At 40.8% G+C, this 26,868-nt stretch overlaps 2 protein-coding genes across 2 annotated transcripts; both read left to right on the top strand.

The window, feature by feature from the left end:
- Window positions 1-17,984: 17,984 nt before the first annotated feature.
- On the top strand, window positions 17,985-20,504 carry LOC148323046 (homeobox protein Hox-B6a-like). Its single transcript, XM_088316109.1, has 2 exons — window positions 17,985-18,588; window positions 19,547-20,504. The coding sequence occupies exons 1-2, from the start codon at window positions 18,021-18,023 to the stop codon at window positions 19,816-19,818; spliced, it is 840 nt and encodes a 279-aa protein (XP_088172235.1). The 5' UTR covers window positions 17,985-18,020; the 3' UTR covers window positions 19,819-20,504.
- A 2,357-nt stretch (window positions 20,505-22,861) lies between these two features.
- On the top strand, window positions 22,862-25,664 carry LOC148323047 (homeobox protein Hox-B5a-like). Its single transcript, XM_088316952.1, has 2 exons — window positions 22,862-23,669; window positions 24,636-25,664. Exons 1-2 carry the CDS (start codon window positions 23,003-23,005, stop codon window positions 24,881-24,883), a joined length of 915 nt encoding a protein of 304 aa, XP_088173078.1. The 5' UTR covers window positions 22,862-23,002; the 3' UTR covers window positions 24,884-25,664.
- The last annotated feature ends 1,204 nt before the right edge of the window (window positions 25,665-26,868 follow it).

Genomic DNA, 26,868 nt, shown 5'->3' on the forward strand with positions numbered 1-26,868 from the left:
TCCTCCACGCATGCGCACACCCACACGTCACGCAAGCTTGTCACCATACTTGCAACACAAATATAACAACGTGAAATAATAATAATCATCATGATCATAACGATAATAATAATCATAATAGCATTAATAATAACAACAACAACAATTAAAACATGTTAAATTTACTTAGATTTTGAGTGAGTTTATATTGTGGAAAAAAAATACAAAAACAGTTTTTGTACTTAAAGTGGAAGTCAACCCCCAAAAAATCTTTGCAATAATATTTTGTGGTGTATTATGAGCTTTCACTAGTCTAAACATGGCATTCTGATTAATATTGTATTCGTGGAATATGAGTTAAGCAGCAAAATCCACCCGTTAATTTATGTTGACTGAAAATGACATCGCAGTTACTCAGGGTTCAGGTAAGAACCATTCACCATGGCACAGTTGTTTTCTGAAGCTGAGCCATGATCAGTTGTTAGCTGAGCCCTGAGCAACTGTGATGTCATTTTCAGTCGAAGGTAGTCGCCCCCTGAGATGTACAAAAATGGCTGGATTTTACTGCTGAACACATACTCCACAAATGCATTATAAATCAGAATGCCATTTTTTGACAAGTGGGGCTACATAGATCATATTCTTGTTCATAATTTTTGGGGTTGATTTCCCCTTTAATGTTGGTTTCTTGTTCAGCAGTTTTGTCCCGTCCTTGAATGGTAATCTTTCTGCAAAAGAGCCATTTACACTTGAAAATTAATTACTGTCTGTGGTTATATTGTTGTTTGTTCCAAACCCTTAGTCGTTGGGTTAGGATAGTGGATCTTTTATACATGCGGTGAAAATATGTCAAAAATTAACTAATCTTTTCACGCCCATAGGGCGCACCAAAAAGACCCAAAATTTCTCCAAAAGAGACAAGACGCCTTACAATGAAGAATGCCTTATGTGTGGACCAAGTTCATGTTTGACTTCCATGAGCGCCGTTTGACTGACTCAGTTGGGTCCATCATGCAGTGAGTTTAGTAATCTCTGTTGGTAACAGTCTGATACGCCAGAGCAGTCTGTGGGCTAGGAGCCTTTAAATATTCTGTGATTACCCTCTGTTGGTCACTGTTTGAAAAAAAAAAATAAAAAAAACAGGGACAAAAAAGACACTTCCCAAAGCACACCACTCATGACATCTGTCCAACCAGCCACCGGATTGGCTGAGGCTGAACCGCTCCCAGAATGCTTTGCAGCACTTGGGATAAGAAAGGCATGAGAGATCGTGTTTTTTGTGTATTTCCTTGTTCCTTCTTTTGGTTGTTTCATTGTTTGCTAGTTCGCTGTTGTTGTTGAGTGATTGTTTTGGGTTTGATCTATAGTTGTGACCATACATAGTCTGTTGAGAAAGTGACTTCCCTAAAACGTTGGTGTGTGATCACATTGGGTGAAGGTAATGGGTCTACTTGCACTGTTGGTTGAATTGTCACAAAAGCCTTCTTCATATCTAAGAGACCACACAGCTGCATTCACTCCTCCTACCTTTCTCAGAATTTATGCAAGCGTATGTTTTCGTGTGCATGCTAGGGAAGTTTTGACTCGCCTGTGCCCAATATTGCGGTGCGCCCTTTGTATGCGTTAGATGCATAAATCAAACCAGAATGCGGCCTACGGTCGTGAAAATACGATAGATTAAGACCATATATTTTGCACATATGCGGTGTATTTTGTCCATATTTTTGTCATACATCTAGTTAGAAAATGTGTGGTCTCATGTGTCACCCAGTCGCACTGAATAAAAATTGTGGGCCCATCCAGCAATTTAGTTTCCCATTCCTAATCTAAAAGGACAAAAATATTTATTTGATACACACTATTTTAAAACAGTTTGTCCTCATTATAAATATAAGGTGTCCTTTGTTTAAAACAACCATGACCTATTAAATGTCATAGTGACAAACACAGCGAATGTGTCGTCCCATGGCAATTGTACTTCCCAATTTTTATATACTTGTTTTAGATTCATAGCCTGAAAGTGCTTGTTTTACATTTATTTACAAGAAAGGTTACTTCATTACTCCGTTAGCGTAAGTTAGTGAAAGCCTACGTTGTACTCCAATTCATGAATGAATTCAGGTTATGTTACCATATTATGAATGCAACCCCATTTCATACTCTTGGCCTATTCTTTTGTTGTCCTGACTCCATCTTGTCCAGTGCTTTGCTATTCTTTAAGGCCCTGTCACTCACTCGCAGGGTACAGGACCCCTGTTCAATACAAAACCTGATTCGGATTTTATGTTGTAGTAGTCAAAATGTTTTGATTTGGTAGGTTCTCTTCCAGCTAGCGTTCTGTCTTTACTTGTGTTTTCTCTGCCCTCTCTTTCTTTCCCCCTGCACATTTTGTATTGTCTGACAGAAATGTCCAAACCATATCCACCATCAAACAAATAAGCAAAAACAGGACAAATCACTCTGGCAGAAAAGGGTAAATAGGCCCTCCATTCTACATGAACTAGCAGCCAAATACGACAGATTATTTAAAAAAAATAAAATCAAGGAATGAAAGAAAGAAAAAGGGTAAACAAAAGGAATGGATCTCCTTTGTATACAAAGGAGCCCTTGTAATAGAAATTGTAGCTTAAACATTGGTGGGTCTAACTGCCATTTCTTAAAACCTTTATTAACTGTCCAGTCAATGTTTTAAGCTACATTTTTACTTTCTTAATAGCTTTATAATTATAGATGTAATAATATGCTAAAAGGACAAAACACTAACAAACACACTCTTTAATCACAAGGAGGGTATAATAAAATGTGGGATACCAATGCACCACGAACATCTATGAAAAAAAAATCAGTTATATTCATTTAAAACCGATGTGGAGTTCTGCAAAATTTAAAAACAACAGCAAAAAAAGAAAAACAACAACCTTGGATGTTTGCAGTGGGAGTACAGATGGCTTTGTCAGTGAGCGCCAAGGGGTGAAGAATGTTTCTATAGTTCGACCAAATCATTTCATTAAACATTTTTACAAGTGTCGCCTTGGTTGCACAGCGGTTTCTGTCAGTTGCTCAAATATGCTTGACTGTCTTTTTCTTTTTTATACGTCTCCTCTCCCGTGCATTCTGTGGAAAATCTTTATAGCTCTGTGACCTCCATAAAACAATAATTTAGGACTTAGTGAATATTCATTAGTTTGTATTGTGTTTTAGATTCGGGCTGGGGAGAACTCCAGTGGCTGCAACCCGACAAACCATCTAAAACTGAGTGATCCACGCAGTTCCCCAGTTATGTCTCATATTCACTGTTTTATTCAACTCATCAGACACTGTCAGCAAAAGCCTAAAGCAGAGGTATTCAATTAAAAGTCCGAGAGGTCCACGACTAAAATTTCTTCCAATTAAAAGGTCCGAACCAAAGTCCAACTTCCCTTAATGTCAAGCCGATGTTTACATTTTTAGTTTCAATATTTAGTCATTTTCAACAGAGTGCACTTATATACTAAATATTTAGCAATGTTCACATTAAACACCTTTGTCAGTCAAACAAATATAAGGCGTGTATTTCACATTCAAGAAAATGTGGCTCCAGGAACCTAAGTTTGCCACTTCCAGAAAAAAAAACAGTCAAATATCTCCTGCAGAAATATATCAAGTGCTAAGCATTGAGTTAACATCTTTTACCTTTTTTTCTCAAATCAAAGAGTTATCAGCCTAAAAAAAACGGAAAGCCTAATTATCCAAGTAAAAGAGGTCAACATGTTCAGTACACAATCAATAAAAATGCCTGTCCTCATGAAAAAAATAATTCAAAATGAGCTTTGACACCACCTTTTCTTTTGAATATTTTTTTAACATCTCTTCATGAGAAAAATGAGTTTGTGACTGCCCTGCCAGTGACTTAATTCTGGGTTGGAACGGAGTCAGGGCCATTGGGATTTGGTAGATTATTTCACACATCTGGGCTTTGTGTTTTCCTTTAAATAATGTTTGTGCAACCGCATTTAAGCACTCCTTCACAACTTCCCCATCACTGAATGTTTTTTTATGTTTCCCCAAAATCCATGATACTTTTAGTGAACATTCTTTTGCATGCCGCTGGGCTGTAAACGAAAATGTAAAAATCTCTTTTACTGCACTCGAAGTTTGATGTTTTTGCGTGCGCTCACCTCAAACTTCAGCGGATAACTTTGCAAAAAAGGGCGGTGCTTTGTTACGTAGTGGCGCTTCACAATGTTGCGACGGTTTCGGAGCATATGATGCACACTGGTTTTGAATCTGCTGCAGCCAGAACGAAACTAAATTTCTCCGTCCATTCATTTAAAACAACACGCATCGACCTTGCTAACTTTTTAGCAAGGCATGCTGTCAGCAGCACTCTTTTCCGGTCTGCTGCGCAATTGGCAGTGGATCGTAAACAAAAGATTTGATTGGCTCAAATTAGTGACGCCTTTCCCGTATTAACTGGAATTGCAGCACCAAGGTTTGCGAATGCGCCCTGAAAAAAATTCACCGTAGAGCGGTCATGGGTCCGGTCCGAACCATCGCACGGTCCGTGGTCCGCCATTTGGTGATGCCTGGCCTAAAGCCTATCGTAGCGCGTGATGCAGACTCAGTACTTTTGTAGAAGTTGGTTTTTGTGCTACCACAGCTTGCTTGTTGGCTGCTGGAAGCCATGTGAGAAGTACAATGTATTAATTATCATGACAAGAAGTGTCTCAAAAGTGGGTTTTTAATAACATACAGCATGTTTGGCTATTGCTTGTTAAATTAGGATCCAATACTTAAACTGAGTCCAACGTTGTATCACGCACACACGCACACACCCCCACACACCTACAAACACCCCCCCCCCCGCACACGCCCACCCCCACACACTATCACACACACACACACACGCACACACCAATGTACAATGTAATCATCAGAAACATATTCCCTTAAATTCCCTTCCCTCGTGTCCATTTATGTCTGAAAGAAATTCCCAGTGTGTTTGTGTGTACGTGTGCGTGTATGTGTGTGTGGGGTGGTGCGGGGTGGGGGGGCGTGTGTGGGGGGGGGTGTGTCGGTGTGTGTGAGTGTGTGTGTGCGTGTGGCTGTGCGTGAGTGGGTGGGCGTGGGTGTGTGCGTGCGTGTAAGAATTATACACCACAACCATTTTTGTTCGAGAGGCTTCGGCACACGAACTCAATATTACCAGAGAAAAAGTCACTATTTGGCAACCTTGGATTAAATTTACAATTTCACATTTCTGCATTTCAAACTGTCCCCGATTCAGACAGGAACAGCCATCTGGCGTCAGAATGAATTACTATCTGCATATTTTACCATTTTCAAGATTTTATTGTATTGCTGCGATTCATACGGCCCTAAAAACATAGCAACAATGACACCAAAGATCATTGAAAATTGATAATATAGAGGCAATTTCTTTGACAGTCTGTTAGGCTTCTACCACATTGTCAGATTAATTGTCTTGTAAGAGGGAGTGGGCCATTTATTTGATCCTGAGTGATTTAGGATGAGTAGAACAAACACATCTCCCTACAGTTAGATATAATGAATTTGTTCAATATTGGCAGTACAGTGATGCTGATTAATATTGATAAGAAGGGAAGAGAACGATTTAAAAGAGAATTATCTTACTTCAATATATAAATGCATAATGTGTGCATAAAGTAGCATATCTATATCTATCTATATCTATCTATCTCTCTCTCTCTCTCTCTCTCTCTCGATATATATATATATATATATATATATATATATATATATATATATATATATATATATATCGAGAGAGAAAGAGAGAGAGAGAGAGAGAGACAGAGAGAGAGAGAGCGAGAGAGAGAGATCTTATCTTAATTTGATAGACAATAATTTAATTTTAATACTACTCTAATTGTCAGGGTTGCAACTCAAGGGTTTTTGCTATAGCTATGTTAACTTCTGTGCTAAATGTTCACGACCAAACCTAGCTTCAAAATATATTTTGTTATATTTGTTTTTCTGATGATATACGTGTGTATAGGTTGGAGTGACTCACTCGATGACGCTGAAAATGTTGAAAAAATACAAGAGAAGACTTATTCGATGGTCAATGCAATTAGCTCATTCCTTAAGACTCATGTCGGCACTTTGTTTTTCTTGTTCTCAAGATGGCCACAGCGCTGTGTTGAGAGACACAAATTTCAGGGTTGTGTTTATTGCTGCTGAGTTCATGCAATACCTATGTAGTCAATATCAATCCCATGGTAATAATGTGTGAAAATAAACCTTACGTGACTGGTAAAAAAAATAATTAAAGAATAGATTCGTAAAAAATAAATCACCACATTTTCTCTTTAATTATTTTTGTATTTGTTTATTTATTTGAAACTCGAAAGTATATTGAACATTTTTTAAATAAACTTGGTGACTTAAAATACAAGCTGGGATCTGATTAAAAATTAAAGTCACAATAATTGTAAAATTTGTCAATTTTAAAATATTGATGATGATAATTAATAGAATGAATATAATTAATAGAGTGGATTTTGTAAAAACTTTGTAAATAAAAATCCATGTTTTCTACTTTTCGAAATTCACAATGCCTTTTTAAATGCAACCTCTCTGTATAATTTAAAGACACCTATACTCTTTTATAATCCACTTTAAATGATCAGTTCTGTGGGAATACATGTAAAATGGTTAATAGATGCCTTGTTTATTCCCGGTGTACTCCGAAATTCAGTGAAAAACGTCACACAAGTCACATGGCATATTTGCAGGACCAAAGGTAAAATCTAAACCGAGGAATTGTCAAATCACCACTCACCAGCGTACCGATTATTTTCCTGCCGTATACTTTGAATAATTATTTTTGTTAGATTTGTCTCCTCACACTGTTATAAATTTGTATTTTACCAATGCATTGTGTCTAAATTTATATAATAAAAATACATTATGCGCTCATGCACCCTATTGTTTGAAATGAATAAACACTAAAGCGTCGCTTCTTTTGTGGAATTCATCAAACAATGTTCTCATACATATCCTGTACCGAATCAGGCAAAATATAGCCGCCCTGTTCGAATGAGAAAAGTAATTGCCGTCTTATAAAATTACTCTTAAATATATAGTAAAACACAAAGAACATTGCTAAATTATGATTTATATTAGAGTTCTCCAATGCTTTCAGAGGAAGTGCAGAAACCAGAAGCGTTTTCTTTTTGCTCAATAAAATCCTTATCGAGCTCCGAAAAGGCTCTTTGCGCGGAGTTGCATTTCGCAAACATGCATGGGGGTTCGCCGACAAGCCGAGGAGCATGGGGGTTTACAAGTCGTCCTGGTGACTTTATTGCACCCACCAAAGGGCCGGAAAGCCAAATAAAGCCGAAATCTCACAAAGAAACCAAATGAACAAGGTATCGAGTGGGCCGTTTGTGCCTTCTGTGTTGCGCTTCCGCGGGTTTAAATTTTAACCTGAGACATTTGCGAGAGGAAGTGTAGCGTCCGTTTTTATACAAAGTAGTTATCATATATAGGAAAGGTCAAGCATACAATATACACCAGAGAATTTGTTTCACAATAAAAAAAAGGCCCATTTTTTGTATAATGGATTTTTATTATTCACTGAGCAAGACAACCACAAATTGAGATGGAAATAGTAATTGACGAAACGAAAAATAATAACACGGTGACATTGCGCTTATTTATACACTTAAATATTTCAATTGCCTTGCCAAATTGCTTACGTGCCATTTAGTTGGTTTGCTATTTGAGATCCTCAAATATGGATCAGTTCTCCCTTCCTGTAGAATATAGCACACGATCGGGTGGAGATGTTAGTTGTGTAAGAATCAAACATTAATGTAGCCGCAACTTTAAACGAGCCGGGATATTGAACCTTCTTAATAATGCATATAGTCAAGAAAACACGAAAACGCATTGAAGCACCATACAGATCATGTGGGTCGTTAAAATTGTGACGCAGTGCCGCAATGCGAAACTACCTTCACGCATTTCGTGTTTGTAGCTTATTGAGCTGCTATGCACACAGTCGTCTAAATTTAAAACGCAATGCTTCCCTTGCAAGAATACAAACAAACGAAACGCATAGCAACAAAATACATACATTTTTAATACATACATTTTTAATCAAGAGGCTAGTATGAATTTATTGGTCATGTTTTCCAACAGAGCAAATGTCACACGCGTCTCACCACCACTGCTTACACTCGACTAGATGCGAGTATTGCTCAAGTCTGGCTGTGTGACCATTTGCTTCAACAAATAAACCAACATCAGTGTGCTGGCATGAATTCCACAAATATGACTGCAAAAACTACCGTATGTGTTTCGCAATTATTAACTAAATAGAAGTCCAAAAAAGGTTTGACGGGCGAGAGAAGGTTGAAACGTGTCTATTTCACGAGCATAATCTGAAGAAAATGGCGGGATGCGTAGTGGAGGAGAGGGAAGAGATCCCTTCTCTCAACATCCACACAGAATTGCTATAAATTCTTTGTTGTTTTATGAAAATTTACAACTTTGTGATACAAGTTTATGAGTGCCTGCGCGCGGGGATTGGCCAGTGGACTGGTCATGTGGACGCCCTTAACGTGAACATGAACTTTTTATGATTTCCCAAGTGGCTATATTGCCGCGGCACTGCTCTCCGGCCCGAATCACGCAGCCACCTCCGCTGAGCCTGGCTCCAACAACCTGCGTTTGTGCGATACCGACCGAACTGGCTTTGACTGTACGCTGACGATCATTTATGCTCGTCCTGGCTGTGCTTGGAAGCCGCGAAGAGATGTTGACACCAACCCGTGTTAACCCACACCCCCCTCCTCCTCCTCCTCATCTTGCTCTTCCGGATCTTGCTCCTGTGTGCTTATGGCTCCGCTTTCCTTGTGGTCCCGTGCTGCTGCTTGCTCCGAGACTTCGGGCCAGTTCGGCTGTGATGACAGCGGAGAGACTCGAAAACGTCTCTACGCGATGACCTCCTAACGCCTCGTTTTAGTCATTTTGTCAGTGATGCTTCTGAATATAGTGGGGGCGGCGATGAAGCAGGCAGATTTTGTTAACTACTGGTTGACAACGCAGACCCCGATTTCATTCTCCTCCTCCTCAACTACACCTCCAATTTGCATGCTTCCGGTATGCATGCACCAAGACCGTCTGGTTCCCCATGGTACCGGGCTAACGTGCATGCCCGAGTAAGCTGCAGGTGTTTCGGACTCGTGACGGACTAGCAGCAAAGGTAAGAGCGCTTGTTGTGACCCACAGCCGTGGGTACTGCGTGCACGCTGCTCACTGCAGCCATGTTAAATGACAAAAACAACCGCAGCGTTACCCGATGATTGATGCTTCTTCGATTACTTTCCATGATTTCATATGGGCGTTTTCAAACATTTTCAGTATGAAGTGATACTGAAAGGATTATTTAAACAAGAACCACCAGTATTTGATCGTAAAAAAAAACCGTAAAGGAATTTTGCCGTGTCTTGCTTGCCATTTGTTGAGGGACTGCTCGAAAAAGACTGGCTTCACGAGTTGGGATTCTTTAATAAGTATGTGCATTCACACGTTTGACCATTATTTGCCCTTTCTGTCCACGTTGTGTCTTTTTCAAGCTGCAGCCGTCTCTTTGTCTTTCCATCGCATGTGCGCGTGCGTGAGCGCGCCCTGCCCACTTTTATGACTTTGCTTCCCTTCTCATTTCCTCCCAGCAGGTGGCTGGTATTTTTTTCCTCCTGATCACCCCTCCACTCATTCCCTCGCCCCCAACACGCGCATACGCATATCCCGCACAAACATGTACACGCATAACTTCAAATTCTGCCTTAGTTGTTGTCTTTTGCCGTATCAAATGTCATGCGCAGTGGTGTCAAAATCCGATTACCGAGGGCCGTTATCCTGAATGCTTTACATGTTTCCCTTCTCCAACACACCTGACTGGGGTGATCAAGGTCGTTACCAGGCTTGCGCAACGCTTGTTGATGAGCTCATAAGTTGAATTAGGCGTGATGGAGTAGGAAACTTCTCAAACATGCAGGGTAGCAGCCCTTGAGGACCGAATTTGGACACCCCTGGTCATGCATGCCATTTGTCGTGATGATTCTCGACAAAGTTGCACATCCCGTGGCAATGGAGCGATATCACACCACATGCATCTCAGTGAGCTGACTTTGGATATATGCTTTACATGATTAAGATTTTTAGGGTTTGATCGTCGAGCAGCGAGTTTGAAGAAATCGTAACTCAATCACTGATTTGATGAGAAGATGGTGCAATGAATCTATTTAGACAATTTTGATATTTAGTCTACAGCCAAGCCCGATCCTAGCAAAAATGCATTGGGAAAAAATAGAGAACAAATGCAAAAAAAAAACGCTGATCAATATTAAATACAACATGCAATGTTTACATGTGTACAACATCTATTTCTCTGACATTAATGAAAAAAATGCATTAAGATCACCAGTCATTTACGTGGCCCGGGCTCTTGGAAGAACTATTGCTATCTTGGTTCAAGCACGATAAACAAATTCATACATTTACTTAGCAGCTACGCCATGTCGCCGACGCCTCCTTCTTTTTGGCTCGTATTGGAAGCGGGCTGTGTTGTACAAGTTCCGGTGCCAAAAGACCGTAATGATTATTATGTTATACATTATTTGTCCACTATTTACTGTCTTTTTACTACTTTTCCATTTCTCAAAGTCCTTTCACTCCAGTGTAGCGCTACAGAGTCGCTTAACTCTGAATGATGAACGCTATTTAGAATTAAAGATCCGTCCATCCATCACCCATCCACCCAGCCTTTCATCGTGAGCATGCTGGAGATGTTAAAATTAAATGAATAACACACATACTGTAGTATGTCATTTTTATGTAAATAAAATGGTTTTCAGACATTTTAGCAGTCAAAAAAATAAACAAAAATACACGAATGCTATTATTTTAGTGATTAGGTGGCAGGGTGCGGAGGCGGAACGTCCACTTCCCAGCGTAAAGGCTTTCCGCGCACAAAACATGCAACAACGCTAAAAATTGATTAGCTTCCGAACTCACATATACACTATACCTGCACAGAATGACCCTGGTATGAAAGAGGTTCTGCTTGCTGTAATATCTGGTTTCGCGGATGCGATCGCTGATGAAATTATGACATATGACATTACAGTTGATCTCAGAATTTGCATTTTGATCCTGCCGATCATCTCATGCATCTTAAATCTTAAATTTCAATTTCAATTTCAAGCTATACATTTTTTAACCACAGGTTATCTATCATCCAGATTCTGGGAACTCTGCTTTTTTCACTGGGCGTAGGTCACTTACTTTTCAAAAGAACTGTACTCATTTATGATGATCACTGTAGGTTTTTAAATTGTAGAACCAATATTCCCAAATCTTCTATAAAGTACAATGAATGCGATCAATTTATTTTTGTTCAGTTGAAAATCCTAAATGCGCAACACACACACGCACACACGTACACACGCACACACGCACGCCCACACACGCACACACACACCCCCACACACACGCACACACTTATTCAGTGAGTTGACTTTGGATTTGTAATTAGTTTTATTATTAAGAATTTATCTTAATAAGGCTAAAAAAATCAATATAAAGTCTTATATTAGAATAATGCTAACAGGATGAGTGTATGTGTCAACCTGTAATTCAGAACACACACTTGGAGATGTATTATGTTGCCTCTTTCTTCCTAGTGTTTTTTCCCACTCACACGATATAGGCTTTTATCAATTTTGCTGACTTTAGTCTCAGCCATTCTCACGGTGACGGTGGTAAATAATGCATACAATAACCGCAACCATAACATAACATGAATGGTATCATTGCTTAAATCAATCTCCCCAGTTTGACGTGCTACACCAAACAGCAAAGTCTAGATCATAGGTTTATTCATCAAGAATTCATTCATACATCGTCAGTATAATATTGTTTACACATTCTATGCGTAATATTACATTATTGGAAAAGACAAAAAATGTCACATAATACACACACGCACACACAGACACACACACACACTTTTATATATATATATATATATATATATATATATATATATATATATATATATATATATATATATATAATAATCAGATGCAAAAAAAACCTGTCACACCCCTGTTTTGGGACTGTGTTTGTATCAACTGTTATGTTACTGGTTTGTATTACCATGGAGTCCACTGGCAGCAACTCCGCGGGATATGGTCTTTCCGACAAATTGCAAAAGCTTCCCACTTTGCAAGGTAGCGCATGAGTATCCTGCAAAATGCGTTGGTGCCATCTAGTGGCAACGTCGAAAGCCTTGCACAGACATAACTGCTAATTCAAAGGAACGCTTGCTATGTGGTCGTGCCTCAGTGTTATGTTAGCTAGTAACCTGTGTGCGTGTGTGTGCACGTGTTATGTGTCTATGTGGTATACGTGCAAGTAGATATGGTAAAAGGCCCGCATTGCCTAATTTGTTGACAAACTGATGCCTCTGTTTTTGCCCACACTGAAATGAAACTATTCTAAAAGAGGCCAGTGTGGACGCCAGTGTGCACGCACTAGAATCATGGCACTAAGGTAGACCCGCTAACCTTTTGTCTTTTTGCTAGCGGCATTGTTTCATTATTTGTTTGATGTGAACACAGCTGGAGACAGGTTGGTGCCTCGCCAAGGTTAGGCATAGCCGCTGTTACACTGTGTTGAATGAGGCGTGAAGCATGCTTACAACTGTGCCCTAGTGGACTGTGGGATAGCGCGCCCTTAAAAACAAGCTTTGGGTGGAAAAGTTTTCACTGGTTGGTCAGGGTCTTTGTTTTGAAAAACAGACCAAACCAAAGTTCCACTGCATGCGCGTGAATCGACGCGTTCGTGAAGGGCACCATAGGGTGGGGCCCTCAATCTGTGTCTTCGGGTACTTACAATAATATGCACCCAAGTGCACGTGAGCATAATTTATGACACGATGGGGGGAGGGGGGTGGCGAATCACCTTTTTTTCTCATCAGTATTGGAGACAAATCAATATAAATCCTCGCTTTCCATTATTTATGCTTTGGTCAACACCCAACGCTGCCAGTGGATTTGCTGTGTAATTAGATTACAAGTGAGCAATACATCATGCTTCTCCTTTTCATTTTTTTTTCTGAATGCTTAAACTCTAACGGTAATTCTTGGAGCATAATTTCCGAAACTATTCGTATTTATCGCAAAACTATTCACAGTTTGCAGAACTAAAAGCAACCACTGCATTTAGTTTGTAATTGTCTAACATTCGTATTCCTCATTTACATTTTTGTCCTCTTCTTCTGCTCCCTCTTTCTTCTTCACCCCCCACGCCTCCTATAGTCCTCATAAAATTCTCACTCTTCCTTCTCCCTCCATTGTAACCCACACCGATATCTTACCCTTGTCGTGCTCACGTTCATTGCAAAGTGAACTAATTATCTAAAACAGTTTTCGCCTGTGACAGTCTCCCCAGACCGTTGGCAAAATAGTCTTATAAATAAATATAATATTATATAATATAATATACATAAATAATAGCCATAAATGTGTATAGAATTTTTCAAGGGGTGTGTTGATCATTTGCAAATTGAGTGTCGAGCAGTGGTTTATGCTTACAGTTCCTCAAAAACCTAATTCGACGTTTGTGTCACAAAATTACAAACTCAGTACAAAGCAGAAATTGTGCTACAAGAATCACGTATACCACGTTTGTGAAGGTTTAAAGCGTTTAGCCCGACTCATGTGCTTTAAAAAGAGAACAACAATGTTCTCCATTTTGGTGGAAGGTTTTGTATATTTGTTTGAAGAGTTTTCCAAAAATGGCCCATCCTTACAAGAAAACAGTCAATCATAAAAAAATGAAGTCAAGCCCACAATAAAGTCAATCTTCAAAAATAAATAAATATAATCTAACAATATTGTAATTATAATTCGAATATAATATGTTGGTTATAATTTTAGTCAATAATAGTAGTAATAACTTGTGACTGGTTGGTCAACGACAAGACACAAAGCGGGTCTGATTCGTACATTAAGAACCATTAAGTTACTGCATTTCTACCCGTCAGTTCCATGTCCTGGTTATAAGAGAAACAGCAAAAATAGCCACCGGCCACCTTTGCAGTGGCTTGAACGTTCCTTCAATCGTTAACGTGCCCCTGGGTCGGTTTGGCGAGCTGACACAAACACGAGCTCATGGTGCCGTGAAGGGCGAGCTTTCGCTCCCTATAGAAACGATCAGTATTTTACAACACCAAAATCCAAGTCAGTAAGTTTCTATCAGTTTGTTATTAACTGCATGCTGCTGCAGGCTCGGCCAAGAAAGACCCGCGCACACGCGCAAGCACGAGGACACACAGAGGACCGTTAGGCTTTGTTGGCGAACATAAATAAAAAAGAAACAAGTAAAGTAAAATAAATATTGATTACAATGCAATAAGTGTGTGTTTATTCTAGCCAGTAAATTACTTGCACCGTATTAATAACATTTTGCTTAATTTACTTTTCTAAAGAGATGACTGCCAAAACTAAATAGGAAAATTAGGATTCTAATTTACTGTGTTTTTTCCAAGTTGGAATAAATACGCTCCGTTAATACACGCCGTTTTCTCCTTCGGCTGTTTATCGCATTTAAACGCGCATGCGAATCCTTTTTTCGCTTGCAAAATAAAAGCAGCAATAAATGCAATGTACGAGTAAATCATTGGACAATAATTGTTAGTAAATAGCCTGTCGAAAAGGCGGTGTGAAAATTGCTCAGGGCCACTGTGCGCGGAAAAGAGAGGGGATGTGTGCGCTGCTATTTTTATTGCTTTATGACTGTTATTGACTCCTTGTAAAATCCAAGGAATGGGGACAAGTAAAAAAAAACAGGCCTGTAGCAAACAGCAGATGAACAAATGTGCTGTGCAGCACAAAGGACAGCACACACACACACATAGACACACGCACACACACGCACGTAATCGCGCACGAAGAGCAATAAAGCCATAAAGAAGACTCAAAAGTTTGGCTCCATTGGAATTTAGTTGCCATGAAAATTCTTTAATTGTATCTTCAGATTCTTTGAAGTTTCTGTCAGTCGGTTTTCAACACATTTGTTTACAAAGTCTATCCTGCTAAGATGCAACTATTTACTGTAGGCCTATACGTGTATTACATGGAATTAGTATTCCAAAATTCGTTCAGGCGGTCTGATTTATTTTGCTAACACAAAGTGAACCCTGAAATGTGATAGTAACTAATAATGAGTTAAAATAAATGAACGAGGAAACTAATAACACATTTTATTATTACATTTACACAGACAGGTTCAGATATTTTATTTTTATTTTTCAGTTTAGTAAACTCTGCTTTAGCATGATAGCAGCGCGAATAGGCCATATGTAACTTTCGGCCTTTTATTATGTTGGGATATCACAAAATATATGAGTTAACGTGTGAGTCACGTTGTTGTCTTGACCTTATGCCGTTGTCGTTGATTACCACGGGCATACGGCTTCATACTGACAGTAAATTATATAAAATTCTTTTTGACTTTTGAAAAGAGTTTGATTGTTATAATGTCCAAATGTTTACGTTTAGGCCGCGATAATCCACGTTATTGCGCATTTTATCCAAAACTGATTTCCAAAAACAAAATTACTCTCAGCCGCACACACACACACACACACACCCACACCCCACACACACACATCTTTATGTTCCAGTGACAAAGAGAAAAAAATAATTTCACGAAATGTGTGTTTTACAAATGCACGTGCCTGCAAATGCCCCGCATATTGCTGAGAAGTTTCCGTTGACAATGCACCGTCAAAGCTAAAATGACATTATGGCTGTGCAGTATTGTATATACGCAATAGCAGCATTACCGTGCCTGTGCTGTCCCCATTTAGCATTGCTGGTCATTAATGATTAAACCGCAGTCAGCTCCAACACAATACTGCTGCTTCCCGTTCCCACAAAGCAGAGAGGAAACGGAGCGTCCTGTCATTGCAGGCAGAAAGGAGGAGGAAAGATCGCGAAAGGGGTGGGGTGGTGGAAATGAAAGTTAAAGAGTGTTCGTCCATCTGTCTGCGTGTGATCTTGCACATAAGCCAGGTTTCAACTTATTATCTGACCCGTGTTACTTCGCAGAGCTGCGAGAAGGCATGAAGCTACGCAGGAATGGTGGGGGTGGGACACAGTGAAGTAAAAGTAAAAATAGAGTCTTTGTCTCTATTTGTCAGCCATACTGTCTGGAGTATGCCCATTTAGACAAATCCGGGCCTGTCAGGGAACAAAGAGAACGAGACTGAGTGAGACTGCTGTTGCCTGTTTATTTCAGAACATGTAGTGCTCATTCATTTAGCAAACGCCAATAAAATACAGACCGGCACTTCTGGTTTTCTTGTAGGAACAATGAAATTATGGTATAATCCATTCCACGGACTCGTAATGGCTCTATGGCGTTATAATCTTTCTGCAGACTGTATTTCATTCAGCACAAAATATTGCTTGGTGCTCACAACTGGATTACGACTGATACTTTTATTCTTGTTGTCTGCGGTCTTCTTTGCATTCCATCGGTGTCACAAAACAACACAATAATTCACAGTGGCCATAAATCAAATCGGGCATGCTTCTTTAAGCAACACTTCTGTGGTATGTTTCGAACGAGAGGCACACGCAACAACGTTTCTCCTCGTGCATGCATTAAAAAACAAAAGAAGGACCTCATCCGATTCATACAGATTTATCAATACCTTGTTAACTATAATTCGAAGTCTAAGGTACCCATACACGTTTATGTCCATGCACACAACAAAAACTATCACGTAATAAGTCCAGAATCGCAGCATTATAATTTCACATCGGGCCACACGTGAGCGATGGCGTGATATAGTTTTGTTGAAATCATTTTAATGTGCTATGTATTATTTGCAAACCGCAAGCAATATGTTTTATTATTCACATTCAGTAACCCAACAACCCCCGCGCTTCTCTCACACGCAAACACACACCCACACACACGCACACGCGGGCAAGCGCGCACACACGCACACACACGCCCACGCACGCACGCACCCCCCCCCCCCCCACACACACACACACGCACACACGCACGCACGCACACACGCACGCACACTCACGCACACACACGCGTACTTCCCTCGGGGCTTCAGTTCGCTTGTGCTGCGCATAAGCGCGTTTGTGAGCCGCCGGTTGTTATGAGGCCCAACAGACGGAGACACTGGGAGAAAGTGAATCAATTTAACGCGCCAAAGACTCCAAGTCTGATTGCGCAATGTCACCGGGAACCAGATGACGATTGTAAAAGTAGATTGGAAGAGAATTAGCAAGAGAGGAAAGGAGATTGGAAAGTGGAAATGGGAAAGAAGGCAACACGCACGCTTGCACTCGCTCTCTCTCGCGCGCGTGGACACACGCACACGCTCACGCACACAAACACGCGCGCGCGCGCATCATCCTCTCCTCCGCTTGCTTAGGAAAACGGGGTGAGTGAACCTTCCTATTGGTCAGGATGTGGTCAGCTGGTGCCTGCTCGCCTCCACCTCCCATACCCCTCAGCTCGTACTCCTCCTCACAAATACTGCTTTACACATGACATGCGCGCACACACACACACGCGCACACAAGCAAAAACGCGCGCACAAAGAAATCGTTCGCGCACGCATGCTGATGCCTCCTCTCCCTCTCTCTTTCTGCATGTGTTCCACACCACCCAGACTCCCCGTGTCCCCTCTAACCCTCATCAAGCTCACCCCTCCTCCCAATCTGCGATCAACTAAGTGATAGCAGCAGCCCGTCGAACTGTCGGCTATAAAACACAACAAATCATAAACTGCAGGCTGGGGAAGCAGAGGAAGGAGGACTGGAGGGAGAAGCGTTAGCTATTAGCCGATATCCCCATTCTACTCCTCCTTCTTTTTATCCCGCGTGCCCGTTGTTGTTGTTTCGCGCCCTCCTGTCCTGCCCTCTGCTCCTCTCCTCCGCTATTATCCACTGTCCTTGCTTACTGTCCTCATGAGTTCCTATTTTGTCAACTCCTCTTTCCCCGTTGCGCTATCTGGAACGGGTGGAGGCGGGCAAACGGCCGAGTCGTTTTTAGGTCAAATCCCTCTCTATTCCTCTGGATACACCACTGATCACCCTCTCAGACATTACTCGGGAGCGGCGGCAGTCACCGCCGCAGCGGCGGCGGCTGCGTACAACTCGAGCGGAGGTGGCGGCCAAGAGAAGCCTTATTCAGCTTCTGCCTATTACCAACAGGCGACCAGCGGAGCGTATGGGGGGCATAGGGCGGCGGCAGGGGTTGGTGTTGGTACCCCAACGGGCGCAAGTGCGTGTGACTATGCCACAGCCGCGGCTGCGGCTGCGGCGGCTGCGGCAGCCGCCTCAAGCTTCTACCGGGACAAGGACTATGCTTGCAGCCTGGAGGAGCACCCCCTCGCGCTAAGCCAGGATGTTGCGCACCGCAAGACGGACTGCGCGGGTTTGAGTGGCAAGGGGGTCTTCGGTGACACCATGGATGACAAGCAAACGGGGTCAACCCACATTTATCCGTGGATGCAGCGAATGAACGCCTGCAATGGTGAGTTTCCCTTTCTTACTCCAACGCATCTTCCTTCCATATTTTATGATCCCCGTCATAAAACCAGCGTTTGTACCTCTTCAAGTTTCTCCCTTTCCTCTTCCTCCTCCTCCTCCTCCTCTTCTTCCTCTCCCACGAGTTGTTTTACGATCGCCGTTTGTTGGCCCGTCAGTCACTGCTCTCTATTTTACTGTCCATCGTAAAACGGGGTATGTTTGGGTTGGAACAGTTCGTACAGGCCGTAGCTGCTACCGAGCAGACGAGAAGAAAGAAATCAGATCATGAAAAGGGGCATGTCTTCAATAATACATCATATCTGTCTCCTTGTCGTTTTCTTAGAAAATGTATTATTATTATTATTATTATTATTGTTATTATTATTATTATTATTATTATTAGTAGTAGTAGTAGTAGTAGTAGTAGTATTAGTATTAGTATTATTATTATTAGCTTCAGAAAAAACTTCTCTCGTGTCTACCTTAATGTCATTCTGGGTGATATGAGTAAAACTAAAGTCATCTTTATTTAAATGTCATACCCCAAACCAAAGCAAAGCACATCTAACTGCGTGCTTCTCGATGTCATGAGATGCTGAGCTTCTGGTGTTTTCCAAAGCTCCTCCAACTTAATCAATACTGAGGATGGGATCTGTACAACTAACCCAATACAACAGTAGTCAATTGGGTGAAAAATAAACGAACATTTAAGATTCGGAATGAACACAAAGTTAACAAGTGAAGCTCATTCTCAAGTATGCAGAAATAGTTAATTCTGCAACTTATTATTTACTCGTATCGTGCATCAATTTAGCGTTTGTTTCTAATTAAATATTTTTGATTTGTGACATTCAAATCATAACATCCCAGCCCTTCATATTTAAACTGTGCTCATTGTGTGTTGAACGCATTGACTCTCGTCGACGTCCTAACAGTTTCTTCAACCCTCATTTTTCTATCAGGCGCGTTTGGCAGTCCCGGTAGGCGTGGGCGGCAGACGTACACCCGCTACCAGACGCTCGAACTGGAGAAGGAGTTCCACTTCAACCGCTACCTCACGCGCAGGCGGCGGATCGAGATCGCGCACACGCTTTGCCTCACAGAGCGCCAGATTAAAATCTGGTTCCAGAACCGGAGGATGAAGTGGAAGAAAGAGAACAAGATGATAAACTCTTCCTCCTCCTCTTCATCCACACTGAACGGAGTCGATGAAGAGGAAAAACGGACGGAGTAAGAATATAAAGAACAAAATAGACTACAATAAACGGGGAAGAAGAAAAGACATTCTGGTGATCATCCTCTTTCTTTCCTCCAACGCTGTTGGTCTGAACTAAAAACTCTGGGAAAGCAACTTGCGTTTAATGTCATTGTATTGTTTTACATGAGAAAGAAGAGGAGAAGAGGAGCCATATGACCACCTCCCATCATTTTATTCAACTCCCTAAATAGAGCCCGTTTGTATTTGTGTGGTCAAAAGGGAGAAAGGGGACGGTGCCTGAGATGGTACCGTGGATGCCTATCGGCGAGATGTTGCATTTTGCATTATGCGCTTCATGGTTTAAAACCAATTTGTCAATAATAAGTACGCCGTTTAGGTGAAAATGTGAGGTTTAACAAAGCATTTCATACATTCCCCAAAATATCGGAGTAATCTCTTGTTGCATATTTTCCCTCTGGTAGACACTTGATTTAAAATGTGTTGATTTTATTTAATCATTGTAATTAACAATAAGGTGTATTTGAAATTTTAGTCAGACAAGTACACAAAAAATGAGAACGCACACCTAAATTGGAAACGGTGTGTTTGTCTGGCACTCGTATTTAATATCTACTGTATATTTTCTGAAAAAAGCAGGGTCAAAATCCTTACAAAATGTTCAAAATTATGCTAAGGCTCATTACAATTAACCTTAGCATCATTTTGTCGTGGAAGAGCAATTAAGGTAACACTTGACGGTTTTACTTTATGAAGCTGGTGTGGGGTGGGGGATAACATATTAATGTTATTCTTTAAACTACCTAAAATATTCAGGAATGCGTACATTTACAAGTTATATTTTTTATGTTTTTTTTGCATTGTTTGTTTATCATATCCGTGTTTGTCAAGTACTTACCAATACTACCTATATGTCCAATAAAGTGTAAGGGAATGTCATTTATGCGTGAGGAGAGGTTTCTTTTTTTCTTGAGCATCAATATATAAATAACAATAATGTTCATTAAATTACATAAACGAGAAGACAGCATATATTTGTGAACATAAGGATATATTTTTAGGCCCGTTTATATATATATATATATATACATATATACACATATATATATATATATATATAATATAGGAGTCTCAATGTTGCTGGTGGTCTGAGCTAATTGATGAGCTGGCGGATGGGGCGAAAGTTGACCCGGCCTCGAGCCGAGCAGCCAGACACGCCACCCATAAACACACACTTCACCCAGACAAAGTGGACAATGTCCTTGTGACCCTTTGAACCATACTTGTCCCCTGCGTGACCGGCGTGCTTTCCAACCCGCAGGAGAGGAGGCTTGGGTTTAATTAGTGCTTTTTTTTCGTTGTGTGCGTTGTTATCGACGTTAGAGGATGAAAACAAGTCATGATTGAAGACAGGAATGATATGAGTTCGCTATTCGTGTAGCCAAGTCCAAGCGTGCACATATTGGATTTGATGAAACAATTTAATGCCTCCACTCATCAAGAATGATTAGGCTCATTCACTTTAAGGAAATTTTGAACGATTGTTCACGAAAAACAATTTTTTCGTATTTTTCGAGCAAAAAATATGGACCGAAATCCCGAAATCAAGTAGTGTTGTTGATTTGTTTTCGATTGTGTGGGCTTCTGCAACTTTGATTCCTAGAATGATATAGCGGGTTATCCGATCAAAGGCAAGGATTCTTCTATTCATCTATGATAAAAACGTTTACATTACCCGCGTAAAATGAGGATTACAGGATTAAGAGGAAGTGATTAGACTTCATTAAAATTAAAATCCTATTCGCCATTCTCTTCGTGGCAAGAATATTCGAACTCCCAACAGCTAAGGCAATGCTGGTGTAGTTGCATGAATTTTTAATCTATCATATTACATCTATTTTTTTAATCAATCATATTACATCTATTGTAGCTTTCCTTTCATTGGTTTATTCTGTGTGTCCAAATTCAAAAATAACAATAATGATTTTATATCGAAGACGAGTTTTTCATTTGATTTGATTTTTTCGGGGAAGCCACCAGTTTGTGCTTTGCCTTACCCTTCAATGACTTTAAATAATTTTGTGCATATTTCACCTCTGTTACTCCGTGTTCCCATATAGAAAATATATATTCTAACAATGGGAGTTTTTGTTTTATTAGACATGGAATGATCTGCAAATCTTTATACGCCCTCGCGCATGAGAATGTGTTTTAGGCAACACGAATAGCAGTGTGCAAAGTGCAGTTTATACCTTCAGAGTCTTGAAGGCTCTGTGATTGAATTTCATCACACCTTGGAAATCATTGCATCATAAATCAACATATTCTCATCCAATGCGGTGTCACAGAGCAGGTTAAACATTACTTCCTCACTTGCGCGTCGAGGTAGGCTGCAAGCCAAAAGACTGAATATTCATTTAACTCAGTGAATAAAACGAACTGACTCAGTGAATGACAATAGATTATACAATATGAAATGAAAACAGTAACTACAATAGCAACCCAAAACCTTTGCCTCGCTCTTTTGCATTAAAAACAAGACGATTTTTACATTTTATATATATATATATATATATATATATATATATATATATATATTTTTTTTTATATATATATATATATATATATATATATATATATATATATATATATATATATATATATATATATATATGTCTCCCAAATCCATGGCCAATTATTGAAATATTGCTAAACTCTTTTCACTTTCATTTTAATAGCTGCAATAAATTCCTACTGCAGTAGGTGACGCTCTAAACTCAGCTGCAGTAGTGTGTGCACGTGTGTGAGAGTGACAAAGAGAGCGCGACGGAGGGAGGGCTGGGGAGCAAGCTCCCGCCCATGCCTTTATCATTAGAAACCTCAGAACATGAATTACCTATCCAAGTCATCGGCGAGAATTTACGATGGGTCAACAAAACCACGTGACTGCTCCCTTCAGCTCTCTGCGCCCCATCCCGCCCTACTCAACCCACTCCCTCAAACACATACTCACCACCCCACCCCCATATTTGGACGGCGCATACATAGCTAAAAACCAAGTACAGTGCATCGCCATAATTCACTAATACTGTACATCATAAATCGATGCAAGTACTTGCGTTAGAAGGACCACCAGGAATCCAACGAATCAAGATCTCCTGATATTTAACTATAAGCGAAGCAGCTCTCTAAAACAACCTAAATGAGCTCTTACTTTGTAAACTCGTTCTCAGGGCGCTACCCAAATGGCCCCGACTATCAACTGCTAAATTATGGACCCAGCAGCGGTGCATTGAATGGCGTGGCGTACAGGGATCCTTCCACGACTGCGCACGATGCGACTGGCTCTTACGGAAATGGCTTCAATGGTATGGACTTGACGGTCACAGGCCGGGGAGGGGGGAACACCAACGCCTCAAACACCGAAGGACACTTCGGGAGAGGCTCGGTCGTTGGTGAATTTCGGAGCTTCAGCCCCCTGGACAGCGAGAGGAGCTTCAGGCAGTCGTCCAGCTGTTCCATCGCCTCCGTGAGGGACTCTCTCTTGTCAACTAAATGCGGAGACAGTAAGCAGAGTAGTCGCAGCTCGTCTCCTCTTTCGGAACAAGCAGGAAGCGGTCTTCATAGCACCCTTAACCTATCCTCACCCACGTCCGGCGGGAGAGCGACGCAGCGGTTCACGGAGCTGAAGGAAAACGCAACAGACGCGGATGAAATGCAGCACAAGCATCCGGCCATGTGCGACCACGTAACACAGCCTGCGCGGAAACGAGACGTCGGCCAGGCGGTCAGCTCGAACTCGGGCAGCACGACGGGCGGCGAGTCTCCACAGATATTCCCCTGGATGAGAAAGCTGCACATTAGCCATGGTACATAAGTGTCTATTTTTCCATCCATCATAAATTGCGAGAAACACACATTGCGCTCAAATTCGTGCCTTAAATCTGGATACATGCAAACTAGAGCCTATTCATGAGTTAATGTAGGATTTACATATCAACAGGCTTGCTAATGCTTTTATTTATGGGCAACTTTATCCTACGTCCCATAATATTTAATTAGCCACTGCAGAAACCCGATTCGATTTTTTATAGATTCCCACATCTAACTGTGGCGTGCGTAACATTGTGCATGGGGTTTGTTTTTGTATCATGTATTAGAACGGTAAATTATCAAGGCATGCCTCTTTTTATTCACACTGAAGCGTTCGTTTAGTGCTTTCATTTATTCATTGTCTGTATTTAGAAGCCGGCGACGCGAATCGTTGCCCCCGTCTTTCTAGTTTAGAAAATTCCACAAAAGTGTCATAAATCTGCCACGATAGCGATGCCGGGCTATAAAAGCTACAGGAGAAGTGCAGACAAGATGCAGCCGGGTGGGAAACCAGGAGAAAAAGAAGATCGAGGACCGCAAGACTTGAGGTTGTTGCTTTGAAAATGAAAGCTTTGTACGTGGGCACTTTATTAGGAGAGTGAGACAGAAGATGGGCCAAGCCCCCCCAAACCCCAACACTCACAAACACACACGCACACACAGACACACGCACACGCGCGCTCACAAGCACACTCACACGCACACGCCCCCCCCCACACACACACACACACTCCCACGCACCCACACACACCGAGTGGAGAACAATTGGGGTTAAATATAATAAATAGAATTCGGAAAAAATTTGCTTTTTCGGGGCGAATGTAAACGGTTCATTAAGCGTATAAGAGTATATAGTGTTGCAATTTTATTTATTGTGTCCATTGGTCTGTATTGATTCATAACGTTGTCATTCGTAACGTGTTGCTGTTGCTAACAGCCCCCAACTGTTTCCAAATCCTCAGATTTGACGGGCCCCGACGGGAAACGCGCACGGACGGCGTATACCCGCTATCAAACACTCGAGTTGGAGAAGGAGTTTCACTTCAACCGCTATCTCACACGCAGGCGGCGGATTGAGATAGCGCACACGCTTTGCCTCACCGAGCGCCAAATTAAAATCTGGTTCCAAAATCGAAGAATGAAGTGGAAGAAGGACAACAAACTGAAAAGCATTAACACTGACACGACCGGGCCAGCCTTCCAACCTTAGGAATGAGCATTATTAAGCTGAATTTCAATTTGAAATTCTCCACCCATCAGGGCTAACAACCCAAGTTTTTTTTTTAGCTCCAAAGAAATAGAATTTGAAGGAAAAAAATGTTGACAATGGACATTGACAATACCACGAGTGCAAAGAAAGCAAAGCAACTACTCAAACCAGAGTCCAATTCAAAACTGTTTTCAAAATACAAAGATTATTTCACACTTCATTTGTGACCCGTGCAGTGTCAACGCAGCATTTTCATTTCTTCTACAAGGTGGACTGTTGTGTTTTAGGTAAATGTTTAACTGTTCATGTTATACTTGGTAGAGGGTCCTTGTCTAGTCGTTGTGGAAAACAAATATCCGCCTTTGAGTTAAGGCACACGCACACACAAAAAACCAACGATATCTCGCATCCCATACTTATTCTTAAGTCACGTATACTTGTTGCTTGATGGAGATTTTTTTTTTGCATAAAGTACACATTTTAAAATGTTCATTTTAAGTTATTTGAGCCTACAACCATAACGTCTGTAGCGTACTTCACTAATGTCTAAATATATGCATGCCATTAAAATCTGTTTTGGAGCTTTTGTTCTTGTAATCGTGTGGAAATGCATTTTTTTTATTTTGTTTTATTTTGAAACTTCCAACTTTTTATGAAATGTTGTCCTGAACCAATTCAAATCTAAATGTTTATTATTGTTATCGTGGGACCCATGTGTGCAAGTAAGGTGCATTTAAATATAGTATATTATTAGCACCTGACAAACATGGTACTTATTGGCATGATAGTTATTCAGTGGACCAAATTATACATTTTATGAAAAGCTCTAAATTTGATAAAATATTGTTTGTTTTGATGTAGTTTGCAGCATTGAGTAGAACTGAACTGCATATTGAATTGTTTCTAATAGTTCACTCTCAATAATGCAGCACACTCTTGTGTGCAAATAATAGCACAATAATAAATAAAGGGCATGTGTCAACGAATGCCTAATCAAAATTAGGCATATTTAATACAGCAATTATACCACTGTTGATGGTGTTGGTCTTCTGACCCAATCGCATTAAACACTGATAATCAAGAACTTGCAAACTGAACATCAATCAACATGGCAAAAAAGAAGAATGAGGATTGTATAAACAGCATGACGCTTTTGCATGAGCTTCGCTCCCAAACAGAACAGGCTGATATTTTTGTTTTGCATGACTGCTTTGGAATTGTTCACTGCTCCAATGCCTTGTTTGACCCAGTGACTGCACCTCTTTGTTCAGCAGTTTCCCAGCCCAAAACACGTCCATCACCAAACAAGGTGTTTCGTGGCAAATTTCATGTCGCCTCATCAGATCTCACGAAACAAATTGTTCCATATGGAAAGCAATTTGTTACAGCTCCAGATGTTGTGAAACGTGCTTTATAAATACAATGTATTGTATTGTATTAAGTTTCCAAACGCTGCTCGTAAATTAATTTGGTGCCTGATTCTCGCAGTAAAATAAAAAAGCTTTGAAACTCACCTACTGATGCATGCAAGTATATTCAGATTCCTGTTGTTTCTTGCCTTTTTTTTTTTATATATGAGACTCACGGCCATTCCGAGCCTCCGTCCAATGTGCGAATTGAGATATTTCCACGCTAACTATCCTCTGCTTTAGGTCTTACCATAAAAACGAATGCAGCTTTGACATTTACATGTCAAACAGATGAGTGCTTTTTATCTTCAAGTTGCATCGTAAAGTTCCGGCCTGGATGGCCTCAGACCGATAACGCTCACTGGCTGTGCTCTGGTCACGTGGGGTCCATAAAGCTCGTTTTATGGTTTTGGGGAGTTGACATTGTACAATATATTTCAGATTCCAGAAAACAAGTGACGATTTAACTGCTTCTCGGGGATCCTAAAGGGGTCAGTAAAGTCGAGACAGAGCAGCAGAGGTAGGGAGAGCGGATAGCGAGCACAGGCCACGCAGGATGGTCAATGCGCGGCCCGC

This window comes from Idiotropiscis lumnitzeri, chromosome 15 (genome assembly GCF_059441095.1).
Source record: "Idiotropiscis lumnitzeri isolate Australia: NSW breed Sydney's pygmy pipehorse chromosome 15, RoL_Ilum_1.0, whole genome shotgun sequence".
NCBI classification, from domain to species: Eukaryota; Metazoa; Chordata; class Actinopteri; order Syngnathiformes; family Syngnathidae; genus Idiotropiscis; species Idiotropiscis lumnitzeri.

Excerpts from the sequence above, each read along its gene's own strand:
- LOC148323046 (XM_088316109.1), top strand. The coding sequence starts at position 18,021 with ATGAGTTCCTATTTTGTCAACTCCTCTTTCCCCGTTGCGCTATCTGGA. Across the intron at positions 18,589-19,546 it reads GCGAATGAACGCCTGCAATG|GCGCGTTTGGCAGTCCCGGT; the intron begins GTGAGTTTCCCT and ends TTTTTCTATCAG.
- LOC148323047 (XM_088316952.1), top strand. The coding sequence starts at position 23,003 with ATGAGCTCTTACTTTGTAAACTCGTTCTCAGGGCGCTACCCAAATGGC. Across the intron at positions 23,670-24,635 it reads AAAGCTGCACATTAGCCATG|ATTTGACGGGCCCCGACGGG; the intron begins GTACATAAGTGT and ends CCAAATCCTCAG.